Source organism: Mirounga angustirostris, unplaced genomic scaffold, assembly GCF_029215605.1.
Source record: "Mirounga angustirostris isolate CCGP_5_RB_7025 unplaced genomic scaffold, mMirAng1.0.hap1 SCAF_5, whole genome shotgun sequence".
Lineage (NCBI taxonomy): Eukaryota > Metazoa > Chordata > Mammalia > Carnivora > Phocidae > Mirounga > Mirounga angustirostris.
Window position 1 is genome coordinate 116,602,249 of NW_026991713.1, and position 14,664 is coordinate 116,616,912.

General features: G+C 37.5%; 1 protein-coding gene across 1 annotated transcript in view; it reads left to right on the forward strand.

Annotated features, from left to right (window-relative positions):
- ARHGAP21 (Rho GTPase activating protein 21) overlaps positions 1-14,664 on the forward strand; it is a 124,718-nt gene that overhangs the window by 49,940 nt on the left and 60,114 nt on the right. Inside the window, 2 exon segments of the mRNA XM_054507337.2 lie at positions 7,488-7,667; positions 7,913-7,937. Coding sequence (XP_054363312.1) covers positions 7,488-7,667; positions 7,913-7,937 — 205 coding nt within the window.

Genomic DNA, 14,664 nt, shown 5'->3' on the forward strand with positions numbered 1-14,664 from the left:
AACAAACCCCTAAAAACATCGTATTTCCACATATGTTGAAAAACTTTGCATGTCAAGGAAGCCCAATATGTGAGGAATAATTCGGTATAAGATTAACTCTGGTATTAAGACTATAGAGGAAATACTTTAAAAATAAGCAGTATCTAGGGGTGCTTGAGTGGCTCACCCAGTTAAGCATCCTACTCTTGGTCTGGGCTCAGGTCATGATCTCAGGGTCATGAGATTGAGCCCCGAGTTGGGCTCTGTGCTGGGCATGGAGCCTGCTTGGGATTCTCTCTCTCCCTCTGCCCCTTCCTCTCCCACTTGCGCGTGCTCTCAATAAATAAATAAATAAATAAATAAATAAATAAATAAATGAATGAATAAAAATAAGTAATATCTAAATGATCATTGTGGTTTCTTTTCTGCTCATGACATAGAGCAGAAAGAGTAGGCTAGCTTGTCACTTACTAGCTGTTTGTTTTTGACCTTTTACTCAACCACTGTGAACCCATTTCTCCATCAGACTTGCTGTGATGTATGTAAAAATCTAGTAGGAAATTTAGTGGATATTCAAGATTTTGTTTTTCCCTTCAGACAAAACTGTTTTATATACTGTTCTCCTGAGTATCTGAAAAGTGTTTTCATGTACATTTTTGAGATAAGCCATTACTTATTGGTCACCTCTGTGGGTTTTTTTTAAAAACAGTTATCTCGTGCTTAGTATGTGTGACGTACTGTTTTAAACACTTTATAAACTTTAACTCATTTAATCTTAAGAAGCATGTGAAATAGGCACTATTATTATCATCCTCATAGTGAAGATGAGGCACTGAGGCACGGATATGTTAGGGAACTTGCCCAAGGTCCACAGCTAGAGAATCAAGGACCCAGGTAGACTGGCTCCAGAGTCCTTCCCCCCCTCCCCACACACACATGCCATCTCCCTAAGTGACGAAAGAAAAAACATCAAGCCAGATGACAGCCATAACTGTGAGAATGCTTCAAATATGTAAAAGGAAAAAAAAAATCTAAGGACGGAGACATTCAAATCTTGTGTTTTCTCAGCAAGTGACATCTTAAAAAGGCTTTACTTCAGTTCTAAAAAGTTTGGCCCTAAAATAAGGAAGAAAATCTTACTTTAAACAGCTGGTACTAGTAACATTGTCGGTGGTAAGATGAAATAAAACATTTTCAAAGAAGTAGGAGTAGGGCTCATAATCTTAGGTATATGGTAGAGTCAATATTAGAATCTTTTAAGGTGAACACAATATGAATGCTTTTGTATGCTTTATCATGAATGATTCCTGGAATATACTAGGAAGCTATCTCTATTCTACTTAAAGTACAAGTAGTTACAACAGATAGCTGAGGGGTTATGTATTTATTGTGTGTACAGGCATTCTTTCAAAACTCTCATGTTTACTTTCATGACAGCCCAGGATAACATTTAGACTTTGTACTTTTTACCTGAGCTTTTTAAAAATATCTTTATTGAAGTGTAATTTGCATACTATAAAACTTACCTACTACTGTAAGTGTACATTTCAATTGTACTGAATTTATACAACTGTGAAACTTTGATCACAGTCTACTTTTAGAACATTTCCGTTATCCTAAAAAGTTACCTCGTGCAGTTTGCATTCTCTTGTGTGAGGTTTTAATTTCCTTTATTGTTATATGATTGTTTCCCCCTGTACCTTCTTTCACTCCTTTAGGTTGCTTTGTCTAATTGTTATATCTGGGTTTTATGGAGTTAGTTTTTGGCCTTTATTTTGGCTTCTTTTAACCTTGAGTTATTATTTATTCAATCAAGTGACCTTGTTATGAAGTCTTTTAAGGGGATCAAATGACAGTTCCTAATCCACAGGAATTTAACTGCTATTGTTCTAGTCGCTTTTTTACTTCTTGCATCTGATGCTTTTAGTACATGGATTGGTGCTCACGGTGGGGAGGTGAGACATGTGGAGAGGGGCATGGATTAGGGGTCTTCTTAGTGGAAGGATCTGTAACTGCTGTGTCCTTCACTGTGTGCCGTTTTTTCCCTTCTTATAAAATGCAACAGATCAAATGGCTCTGTGGGTAAGTAGAAGAAAGAGTAGAGAAGGCACATATGTGTATTTCTTTTCATCTTCTCTGTGTGGAAAGAAGTATAACCCTCCCTTCTGTCCTGTAGGGAAAAGATAGGAGGCTGGAGAGGATTCAGTGTCATGTTCTGGGAAGATGGAATAATAGAAACAACAGAACTGTGTTGCATTCAAAAAATCTTAAAAGTTTGTAGGGATCAAAAAAGAAATTGCTTATTCTTCTTCGTCTCGTCCTCGCCATTTTAGTGAAGAACTCAGTAGAACAAGACATAGCAGGCTTAGTTCAGAACTTGAAGCGTGAAATCATAATACAAGAGGGTTATCTCTATATTCAAAGGAAAAGAAAAGAAAACTTGAATATATTTGGGAGCTGTGGGGCCAAGTCATAATAATGCACTCAATATAAAATTAATACATGTACAATTTTTAAAGTGCTAAAGTCGGAGTCCTGCAGGAAAATGAAATTTAAAAATATAATAAATTAGAGAGCTATTGGGGAAAAGAATCTGTGCAGGCTACAGAATAAAAGAGATGAAAACTAATATGACATAGAGGAGATATTCTATCTTCAGATTCAGGAAATCATGATTTTAATTCTTGCCCCGATATTAACCAGCAGTAATCTCAGATAAATCATTTAACTAATCTGGGCCTCAGTTTCCGCATGTGTAACATGAAAGGGTTTATTGATCTTAAGTCTTGAAGAGTCTTTTGTGCTTTACAGTTATATAATGAGATGGCAACACATGAAAAGATGTTGCTTATTAGCCATTAGGGAAATGCAAATTATAATCACACTACCTATCACTGCAAACCTGTAGCAGTGGCTAAAATAAAAAATAATGACAGTACCAAATGCTGTCGAGGAAGCAAAGAAACTAGATCACTCATACATCCTGGGAATATAAAATCGTATATTCACTCTGGGTAACAGTTTGGCAGTTTCTCACAAAGCTAACCATTGCAGTTACCTCTGACCCAGCAGTTGTGCTCTTGGACATTTATCCCGGAGAAATGGAAATTATGTTCACACAAAGCCTGTATATGAATGTTCATAACCTGTTTATTCATAGTAGCCCCAAACTAGAAATAATGGAGATGTCCTTTAAACAAACTGTGGACATCCATACCACGGGGTACTACTCAGCAACGAAAGGGATGAGCTGTTGACACATGTGGCAACTTGGCTGAGTCTCCAGAGAATTACGCTGCGTGAAAAGAACAGTCCCAAAAGCTTACTGACTATATTATTCCATGTATATAGCCCTTGAAATGACAAAATGATAGAAATATGGAACGGAGTAGTGGTTGCATAGGGTCGGGGACTGGGTGAGGGGTGAAGGGTGAGGGGGGATTTGCTTATTATGAAACGGTCACAGGAGAGATTCTATGGTGATGGAACTTTTCTCTCTCTTGACCTGGCGGTGAATATACAAACCTATACAAGTGATAAAACTACAGCGTAGAACTAAACATAAACAGGATACGAGTAAAACTGCTCTGGATAAGATGAATGGATGGTATCCATGTCATTATCCTGTTGTGATATATACTATAGTTTTCCAGGATGTGACTCTTGAGGGAAATTGTGTAAGATTAAGGAGATCCCTCTGTGTTATTTCTTACAAACACACGTGAATCTATAATTATGTCAAAATAAGAAGCTTAATTTAGAAAACAAATTATGTATATTTTATTTACCCTCATATCCTCACTGGGTGGAACAGTGTTGGATACATAGTAGGTGCTCAATATTTATTTACTGAATAAATTGGGGGGACGGCTTGTGTGCGTGTGTAAAATGATTCTCTCATTTGATTCACAAAAGGAGGATCCAGTCACCACTTAAATCTTAACTATTTGGGTAATTCAGCCCCAAATAATAACCTTTATCCTGAAGATTTTACCTAATCATATGATCACTTTGAGACTCAGCTTGACTCTCCCATGTTGATGTTTGCTGTTACTTCCTCTTTCTAGCAAAATCCCTAACTCCTAGAAGGAAGGATAAACTAAAATTCATTTATGATAAATTAGCTTCAAACGCACAGGCTTCATAGATGGCTTCAGTCTTGATTATGGTAGCTGTATAAGTCTTGAAGTCTTGTACTGCAAGTACACCAGTTTTGTTCTTTTTCAACTTTGTTTTGGCTATTTGGATTCTTTTCATTTTAAAGTGAATTTTAGAAACAGCTTGCTAACTTCTAAACAAAAATCTCCTGGGATTTTGACTGGGATTTCACTGAATTTCTAGATCAATTTGGGGAGAGTTGACATTATAGAAATACAGAATCTTCTGAATCATGAACATGGTATAGCTTTCCATTTATTTAAATATTCTTTTAATCTCTCAGCAGTGTTTTGGAGTTTCAGTTCATAGGCCTTGCAAATCTTGTCAGATTTGTCCTTATTTTTCATATTTTGAACCATATTTTAAGATTTTTTCAGGTACCATTTGCTTATTGTTAGTATGTAGAAATACAGTTGATTTTTGTATATTGGCATACTACTTTCCTTTACATTCCATTGAGTAGAACTTGGTCACCACTGCCCTCACTGCAAGTTTGGCTGGAGAATGTTACTATCTAGCTATCTTTCCAGAAAGAAAAGAAAATGAAATTAATAGATAACTAGTAGCAGTCCATATGTTGATTATGTGATGAAAATATTCAGGATTTAGAAGTCTCTTGGATTTATTTTTCTCGTAGTACAATAAATCTTTTTTCATGCAAAAATTGCTTTTAGGAGCATTTTTAAGGCTTAACACCTTCATGTGAAGCAAATCATTGTGAAGGAATAGATAGGGTCACTAGTGAAACGTAATAAAAAATAAAGTTAAATTAAGCACATTCAAGTATTTGCTGTTTGATAAAGGTGACATTTCAAAACTGCTGAGATGAACTTGGAGTTGTAATTTAAAACGAAATCTTAATAGCAATGCAGACATAAATTTGAGATACCTATTAGGTTGGAAATTGGGGGTCGCCTGTATATAGATGGAGTTTAAAGCATGAGACTGGATGAAATCACCAAAAGACAGAGTAGAGCTCAAAAAGTCCATGGACTAAGCCCTGTGTATTCCTAAGTTCAGAAGTTTAGCAGGTGAAGTAGTAACAAGGAAGACAGAAGAAATAGACCATGAGTTAGGAATAAAATCAGTATGGACACTCAAGTGGAGAAAAATTTTCAAAAGGACAGAGCTATCCTTGAGCCAATTGATATTTCACACAAGACAAGAACTAAAAATTGATTGCTCAGTTTAGCAGTGTGGAAGCCATTGGTGACCTTGACCAGGGCTGTATCAGGGAATTGTGGAGACAAAAGCCTGATTCAAGGGGATTCAAGAGAAATGCGAGGAAAAGAATTGGAGAGAGCAACCATAGTCAACTTCCCAGGAATTTTGCTCTAAAGGATCAGTAGACAAACAAGGTGGTAGCTGGAGAGGGCTATGTGGTTCCACGATTCTCTTGTTGTTGTTTAAAATTAAAGAACTTATAAAATGTGTGTGTGCTGATAGGACTATAGTAGAGAAAATAGATGATGTGAAAGAGAAGGGAGAATTGTAGGAACCACATCTTTGACTACGGAGAAAGGGGAACCCTCTTACACTGTTGGTGGGAATGCAAGTTGGTACAGCCACTTTGGAAAACAGTGTGGAGATTCCTCAAAAAATTAAAAATAGAGCTACCCAATGACCCAGCAATTGCACTCCTGAGTATTTACCCCAAAGACACAGTAGTGAAAAGAAGGGCCATATGCACCCCAATGTTCATAGCAGCAATGTCTGCAATAGCCAAACTATGGAAAGAGTCGAGATGCCCTTCAACAGATGAATGGATAAAGAAAATGTGGTCCATATATACAATGGAATATTACTCAGCCATCAGAAAGGATGAATACCCAACTTTTCCATCAACATGGATGGGACTGGAGGAGATTATTCTAAGTGAAATAAGTCAAGCAGAGAAAGTCAATTATCATATGGTTTCACTTATTTGTGGAACATAAGGAATAGCATGAAGGACATTAGGAGAAGGAAGGGAAAAATGAAGGGAGGGAAATCGGTGGGAGAGATGAACCATGAGAGACTATGGACTCTGAGAAACAAACAGGGTTTTAGAGGGGAGGGGGGTGGGAGGATGGGTTAGCCCGGTGATGGGTATTAAGGAGGGCACATATTGCATGGAGCACTGGGTGTTATAAGAAAACAATGAATCGTGGATCACTACATCAAAAACTAATGATGTATTGTATGGTGACTAACATAACATAATAAAATTAAAAAAGAAAAAAGGGATCTAGTACACAGGGAGGGGCCCTAGAAGAAAGGGCCATTGGAGCAGAATTGTCACGGGAAGGAAGGTGAAGAGAACATGGACCCTGCTGCAGGTGGTAGTTGGGTAGATGTGGCAAGTGATTAAATTCTCATCTCATGCCTCATGTTTTTTCAGTGTAATAGAAAGCAGGGTCATTAGCTAAGAGTGAGGATGGAAGAAAAGGGATGTAATAGTAATCTAGCATGAATGGGCTGGAGAGAACTGTATTATTATTGACAGACAACACTAAAAGGCTCCCTTGAGGTTAGCGGTTATGAACTTAGAGTGAAAACAGCTTCGTTTTTTGTTTTTTTTTTTTTAAACTCCACTCATGTTCGGGTGCCTAGGTACAGGTCCAGAGTAGGCAATGTTAATTATTTATCCAGCGTTAGGTTTTGTCAGGCGACTTTGTGGAAGTACAAGAAAGGCAAAGGAGTGAATTGAAGCTAGCTTACGAGGGAAGTGAGAACATGGGGTGGTGAGGGACAAGGAGGAGGTGGGAGGGGCAGCCCCAGATTGCAGATTTAGAAGAGCTGAGGAATGAGAGGGAATGAAGAGTGGGATCTTTGATTTGAAACTGCAGAGGGTTTTCAGTTATGATTAGATGAAAACCAAGAGTGGAGGAGAGGAGATCAAAATACTGGGTAGCCAGGAGAGTGGAAGGATTATCTACATGGATACTGAATTTGTGCTCAGAACTTGAAGGCCTTGTCTATTAGTTTCTAATTATCTTTTGTTTCTGCTGGACTCTGATAACAGTCTTAGTGTTCTTACTTAGTAAGAGTTATATGTCTCTTCTTTCATAGTTTCTGTTTTGTGGTGTTAGCTTCATTCCTTCTAATGCGTTTTAAATTTTAGCCATTATATTTCTAATTTCCAAGAGCTCTTCCTTGCTTCTGATTAACTTTCATAGCATCCCTTTCTAGAAAAAAAATTTAGTTTTTGATGATCTCCATGATTTGTTATAATACAAAGAGTCTGATTCTTTTTTCTCCCTTAGGTTTGTATCTGCGCTCAGGTTATTATATTTTTACATGTCATTTTTTTCTAAGTGACGAAGTGTATTGAGTTATCGAGTTAACTTTTAAATATCTTTTTATTTTAGGTATCAAAAAGTAAAGATGGAAAAGAACAAAGTGAAACTGTATCACCGTCCGAAGATGAAACATTCTCCTGGCCAGGTCCCAAAACAGTTATGTTGAAAAGAACATCTCAAGGCTTTGGTTTTACATTAAGGCATTTTATTGTTTATCCCCCAGAGTCTGCAATTCAATTTTCATATAAGGTAAGAGAAATAATTAAAGTAACTTGAAAAAAAACCCCACAAAATAGTTCCTGTCTCCTTGTCTTCCTCTCAACCTCCCCTCCTATCTGTGTAGGAAAGCTCCCTCCTTCTGGGAAAGGGCGTTTAATGAGATTATTATTGGCACACCTTGGGGAGGGCGGTTTGAATTGAGTTGAGCCTTGCTGTGATTTCACTAGAGTTTATAAATAAGTATTCATATATGGATATATTTTTTTATATTGTAGGATGAAGAAAATGGCAACAGAGGAGGTATGCTATAAAAGTTTTAATTTTTCTCTGAATGTTTTTCTACACATCTTTCTGTTCTTTAAGTAATAATAAATGAGCTGATACAGTTTTTGGAGTCCAAATGTATAACTCTTAGATGCGAGAGTCATAGAAATCAAATAATTTTACTGTCAACTTCAGAGTTCTATGGATCCCATTGGCTCATCATGATTTGAACATGTGATGACTTTATTGTTATTAGTATTTATGTGGGGGAACATAAATGATTCTGAGGAAACTAATTCTGATATTTTTATTTAATTAGTAATCTAAATTTAGTAGTTCTTTTAGGTAAGAAGTGCTGTGTGTTTTATCTGGTAGATTTATTGACTCAAATATTGAGAAGTAGAGCATTTTGGGTCTTCTTATAGTTAGTCTTACTCCTGACTTAAGCATTATATTTAATGAGTTTAAAAGGAGAATCAGGCTGGGGATAGGGATATTTCTTAATAACGTCCACGTATTTTTGTTTTAATTTTATGTGAACTCTAATAAGCTAAAATTTACATACAATAAAATGCACTCATTTTAAAAACTTTTATTTCTAGATCATTTGAGACCAAAAAAAAACTTGCTAGAATAGCACAGTTTCCATATATCCTTCATTTGACTTCCCCTAATGTTCAACAACTTACATAATCGTGGCACAGTGAACAAAATTAAGAAATTAGCATTGGTACAATACTGCTATCTAAACTACAGACTTTATTTGGGTTTTACCAGTCTCTCCTCGCGTCCTTTCTCTGTTTCAGGATTCCACTTTGCATTCAGGTGTCCTGCCTCTTCAGTCTCCTCTAGTCTGTGACAGAGCCTCAAGTCTATCCTTGTATCTCATGGCCTTAACACTTTTGAAGAGTCCTAGTCAGTGATTTCATAGATTGCCCATCAATTTGGCTTTGTCTGGTGTTTTCTCATCATTAGCTGGAAGTTACATATTTTTAACAAGAATACCATATTTGCACCTATTTTAAGTGTATAGTTATACCTCAGGTGCATTTCGATAAATATATAACTTGTGAAACCACCATCCCAATCAAGATATGATACCAAAAAGAACCTTTCAGTAGAAAAACTATGTTTTATACCCGAAACTAATGTAACATTGTATGTTAACTATATGCTTCAATAAAAAAAAAAAAATGAACCTTTTCATCATCCCATAAAGTTTCCTTGTGCCCCTTTGCTGTTCCTAGACAATCACTAATCTGCTTTCCATCACTGTAGATCAGTTTTGCCTCTTTGAGAGCTTCTTATACATGGAATAATACAAGATGTACTCTTTTGTGTCTTTTGCTTGGCATAGTATTTTTGAGGTCCCACCACATTGTATGTGTAGGTACTAACAGTGCTATCTTTTTATTTTTTGCTGAGTAGTTTTCCCTTGTTTGAATATAGCACAGATTGTTTATCCGCTCACCTGTTCGTCCACTCAGCTTGGTAATACCCATATCTGATTTGAAGTCTCAGAATGGTTATGCTGAGGGTTAAATGAGAGGAAAGCCATTTCCTTTAGCATTATCAGAAGTCATCTGTGAGTGTAGGACCCTTCAGAGTTGTCTCTGTTGTGCAAGAAGGGCCAGTCTTGCGTCACCATCTGTCATAATGCTGGGGTTCAGGATGAATTCCAAATGTTACTTGGCACGGGTTAGAAACAGGTGTTAGTGAGGAAAGGGAAACCTTACAAAACCAGCACCAGCAAGAGAAAGGAGGATGAGGGTCCTCTGTCTTCCCATCATCTTGCAGAATGATGTGCTGGTGCCTGGGCAGCCTATGACACACAGTATCTAGAATCTCATGCCTGTCTTGTTCTGCTCTCCACTGGGAGAGATTTTCTTCTAATAAATGTAGGGAAACAGTTCTAAAACTTTATGCAGAGTATGTATCTGACATAGCTCACCGAAGCGAGTGGGTTTAGTTATTTGCTTTGACTAGAGAGAACAGACTGAAACACTTGGAGGGGAAACTAGATCGAGGTCTGACAGAAGCATATTTGGACAGGAGTGATCTGCTGGGGGAATATTACAGTTTAAATACCTGTGTTATTTATTAATGTTTACCTGACCTCATTCAAAAAAGGGTTTGTGTCCACATGGAGAAATACATGTATTGTAATAAGATTAAAAAATAAGATTAAAAAGTTCCTGGTGAAAAAAAATGAATTAAACTGACTTCTGGGGAGATTTACTATACATAAATGTGTGCTGTAGATCCTATACTGGGTTATAAATTTGCTTTTGAGCTTTTCTAGTGGCCAAAGAACAAACAAAAATATGCTTAGTTAAGGCTTCACATTATCTGTAAGAAAACAGCATCCTGTTAGCACTGAAGCCGAGACAAATTTCCCCCATGTGCCCTCGTAATGGAAAACAAAAGAGTAATTCAGTAGATAATATCCTTAATACCGTTCCTTCAGATGACTGTTTTTTAATGTATCTTCAGTGTAAGGTGATTTCAAAACCCCAAGGTCCAGTCTCTTTAAATAAAGGGCTTCTCAACTGGGGACAGCTTTCCTCCCCGGGGACACGTGGCAGTATCTGTAGACGTTTTTGGTTGTCCCGATTGGTGGTAGTGGGGATGGTGCTCCTGGCATCTAGGGTAGAGGCCAGAGACGCGCAGAACATCCTGTAACGCACAGGATAAATTCTATTCATCGTCTGGCTGAAGACTTAATCCATGCCAGGCATCATAGTATATGTTACTATCCTATTTCATACTCAAAATAATGCTGAGAGATGTGAGACAGTATCCCCATTTTGTAGATGAGGAAATCCAGGCTGAGAAAGATGTGAAATGACTTGCCCAAGATCACACCGCTGAGGAACAGAGCTGGACTTCCAGACCAGGTGTCTAAGTTCATCTGCATTTAACTCTGCCATCTTACTTCTCTTTATTACTTTTCTTCATTTATTTTTGTTTAAAAATAATGCTGTCTTTTGGGGCGCGAGGGTGGCTCAGTCGGTTAAGCGTCCGACTCTTGGTTTCAGCTCAGGTCATGATCTCTGGGTCGTGAGATCAAGCCATGGGTCAGACTCCATGCTCAGCAGGGAGTTTGCTTGAGGATTCTTTCTCCCTCTCCCTTTGCCCCTCCTCCTGCTCACACATGCACGTTTTGTCTCTCTTTCTCAAATAAATAATCTTTAAAATAAATAATGCTGTCTTTTGAAAAATTGTTTGACTTATGTAAAGTTAAGAATTAGTGGATGAAATAGGATATATTTAGTATGTTATGAAATTATTCTGTGATATTTCTCTGCCTTGACAAAGTTAAAAACAAAGAGGTTTAGGGGCCACCTGGGTGTCTCAGTCGGTTGGGCATCTACCTTTGGCTCAGGTCATGATCCCGGGGTCCTGGGATCGAGCCCTGCGGCGGGCTCCCTGCTCCGAGGGGAGTCTGCTTCTCCCTCTGCCTGCCTCTCCCCCTGCTTGTGCTCTCTTGCTTGCTCTCTCTCTCTCTCAAATAAATAAAATCTTAAAAAAAAAAAAAAAGACGCTTGCTCCATATTTGTCATATTTGTGGATACCTAAGGACAAAGAATTCACATAAAAGTCAGGGATATCCTAAGTTTAGAAGCCCTGAACATTTATAGGAGCAGCCATCACTTATTACTCAATTCTGAACACCTGGCTAGCAGTGGACTCGGAAAGTTCATTGAGTTTAAGGAATGCCTAGTGCTCTGCCTCCTTTGCCTCCCAGGACCGAGGTTTGCTCTTGTCATCACAGTTGGTAGTGGGGTCACGGGTTAGTCCACAGAGGCCTAGTTCACCAAAGTATAGCACTCATAATACCATTCCGGGGTGCCTGGGTGGCTCAGTCGTTAGGTGTCTGCCTTCTGCTCAGGTCATGATCTCAGGGTCCTGGGATCGAGCCCCGCCTCGGGCTCCCTGCTCCGCGGGAAGCCTGCTTCTCCCTCTCCCACTCCCCCTGCTTGTGTTCCCTCTCTCACTGTGTCTCTCTCTGTCAAATAAATAAATAAAATCTTGAAAAAAAAATACCATTCCAACTCAACCCATCAACCAACCATAAGAGCGTATTTTATGTGAAAACATTTCCTTTATAGATCATTTTTGACAATGCAACCTATTTAGAGACAAACGACATTTAGTTTATCATTTTAATCAACCAAATGTTGTTTTTTATTTTACAGTTTCATTTTCTCTTAAAACTTATTTTCAAGCCTAGTGAGATTACAAAATCCTTTTATGTAAATTTTGTTTTAATGAAATAGAATCCCAGCCTCCAGTGTAATGATCCAAGTCAAAGCCTAGAATCACTGGAGAGGAAGGAATTGCCAGAATTTTATTCAGACTCCTTCCTAAGAGATCCTGTTACAATGCCAGAATTCTGTGAAACAGTGGGAAGGGTTTGTTTTAGTGTTCTTTCCTTTTGGCAATTTAGTGGAATCTCTTTTGCCACTTAATTTTCTGATTATTCTCCTTACCCAACTTTCCCATCCTATTATGTTTCTTATATACTGTCTATGTGTACCGTCTTGTGTTTTAAAATTATTTTTTTCTTGTTGATTAGCTTTCTGTATTATGATGAAAGTAGTATTTACAATAAAAAGGCCATCAAAGTAGAAAAATATTTTTCGGTGATAATAGTTGCTCGTAGATAATTGCTGTCTTGCTGTTGCCCTGTTGTCCCTTAAATCTCTGGAGAATATATTCATAAGTAATCAAAATAAGAACAATTGAAGGTTTGTAATTACTATTATTTCTTTTCTGCTTACTCCATGAGTAAAAATTCTATCTCAGTTTAATTGTGGGGACACTTCCAGTATCTTAAAATGTGTTTAACATTTTATTAGGTGCTTAAGTAACTGTTGGATTTCTACTTTGGGATTAAAATCTATATTTAAGCATTAAAGTAGAAAAAAAGTCACTGGGAATATAATAAATTTTCTCAGTATGGTAAAAATTTGTATTTTGTGATAGCAGTTGTTTCTGACCGGACAGCTGTGTAGCCTATGTTTGGGATTTTTTTAACCAAGGCTCTTTTAGTGGCAAGAAATAGAAATTTCCACAAAGCACCTTAGGAAAGATGTATTAATTCTAAAAAACCAACAGGGCATCTCCAAATTCAATGTCAAGAGCAACTGCTCCCCAGGCACCAGAATTGGGACCTGAAAAGCTACAATAACAATAACAATAACAATAACAGGATCTTGGCTTTGATCTTCCAAAGACCCAAACTCTGGTATTTACTGGAGGATCTAAATGACTTTCATAGTTAATTTTTATTATACCTGATTTTCTCATGAGCCGACATCTGTATAAGGTACAGCCCTCACTGTATCTTCTATTTTCCTTCCTCTCTCATCATAATACTTCCAGATTCCTGAGAGTAAAATCTAATTGGGCCAGTTCATCATTTTATGCCAGCTACACAGTACCCAAATGCTTAGAGACCAAACATTCTTCCATTTAATGAAGAGGTAAATTCTGGAAAGCTGAGAAAATTGAGTGTATTTTATGCCACTAATTTCCATTAATAGGCTGAAAACCTATTCCCTCAGAATAATATAACACTAAAAAATGGACCTGAAAATTTGTTGTAAGAGGAAATTCTTATTATGGGCAGGTCCACGGTCTATAGTGTGGAATAGGGCAATAGAAGCGTGTTTCATTATTTCTAAACTGTAGCAATACTAAGTGAGTTCCCTGGGTCTCTGCTGATGTCTCTGGGCATTAACTAAACCCCTTGGGGCCCATTTTTAACTATATTGACAGTTTAAACAATTTGAGTGTCTCTGATAGGTAGGTAAATATACTAATTAGTTACGTATTTTTAATAATTTTTAATACCATTCAGTAGACTATCCACAGGTGTCTTGACATTATCTTGAAGATACCTTAGGAAGTAGAGATGTGATGATGTTGAGGAAGGAGGAAGAGGAGAAGGAGAAGCTGGTGGCAGTGGTGGCAGCTGACTTACAATGTGCCAGGCACTGTCCTGAGATTTTGTGTGGATTAACTCATCAGCCTTCTGGGGTGGATAGTATCACCTCCAGAAACGGAGGCATGAAGTGTTTAAGTAACTAGCAAGGGACAGTCTTGGACTTCCAGGCTCAAGCCATCTAGTTCTAGGGTTTCCTCCTGGTTTCTACCATGGTTTCTCAGACAATTCTTTACTCTCGTAATTCATCCTTGGAAATGTGTAAGAAAGAGGGTTCTGTTCCCCTGAATGGTAAAGAGTCTGAAAAGATCGTAATTCAACTTTCAGATACAGTTTTGGCTAAGCTAATATTAGCATTTCATACTTGTTCTTTACTTTTCTTCTTCATCTTCCTAATTGAACATGTCCTATTGGCTTAAGTCTGTTCAGCAGCAAAGGATACAGCACCACTGCTTTATTATTTGCAGTTGATTTCCATCTTTGATGTGGTTAATAGTTTTGATACCTATGCATTTTATGACTGATAGAACTGTTTTTGATATTTTTCACTTACTTTTATGAAATGGTAAGGGCACTCATAGGTATTTACCAAAGATAGATGAAACATTTGCCTGCAAAAATGTTTATACCGGAACATTCATAGCTGCTTTATTCATAATCAGCAAACACTGGATTCAATCAAAGTATTCATCAACATATGAATAGATAACCCAATTGTGATATATCCATGCAGTGGAATACACACAGCCTTCTGGATCAATCTCAAAAACCATTTCTTATATTGAGGTGAAATTCATAGAATATAAAATTCAC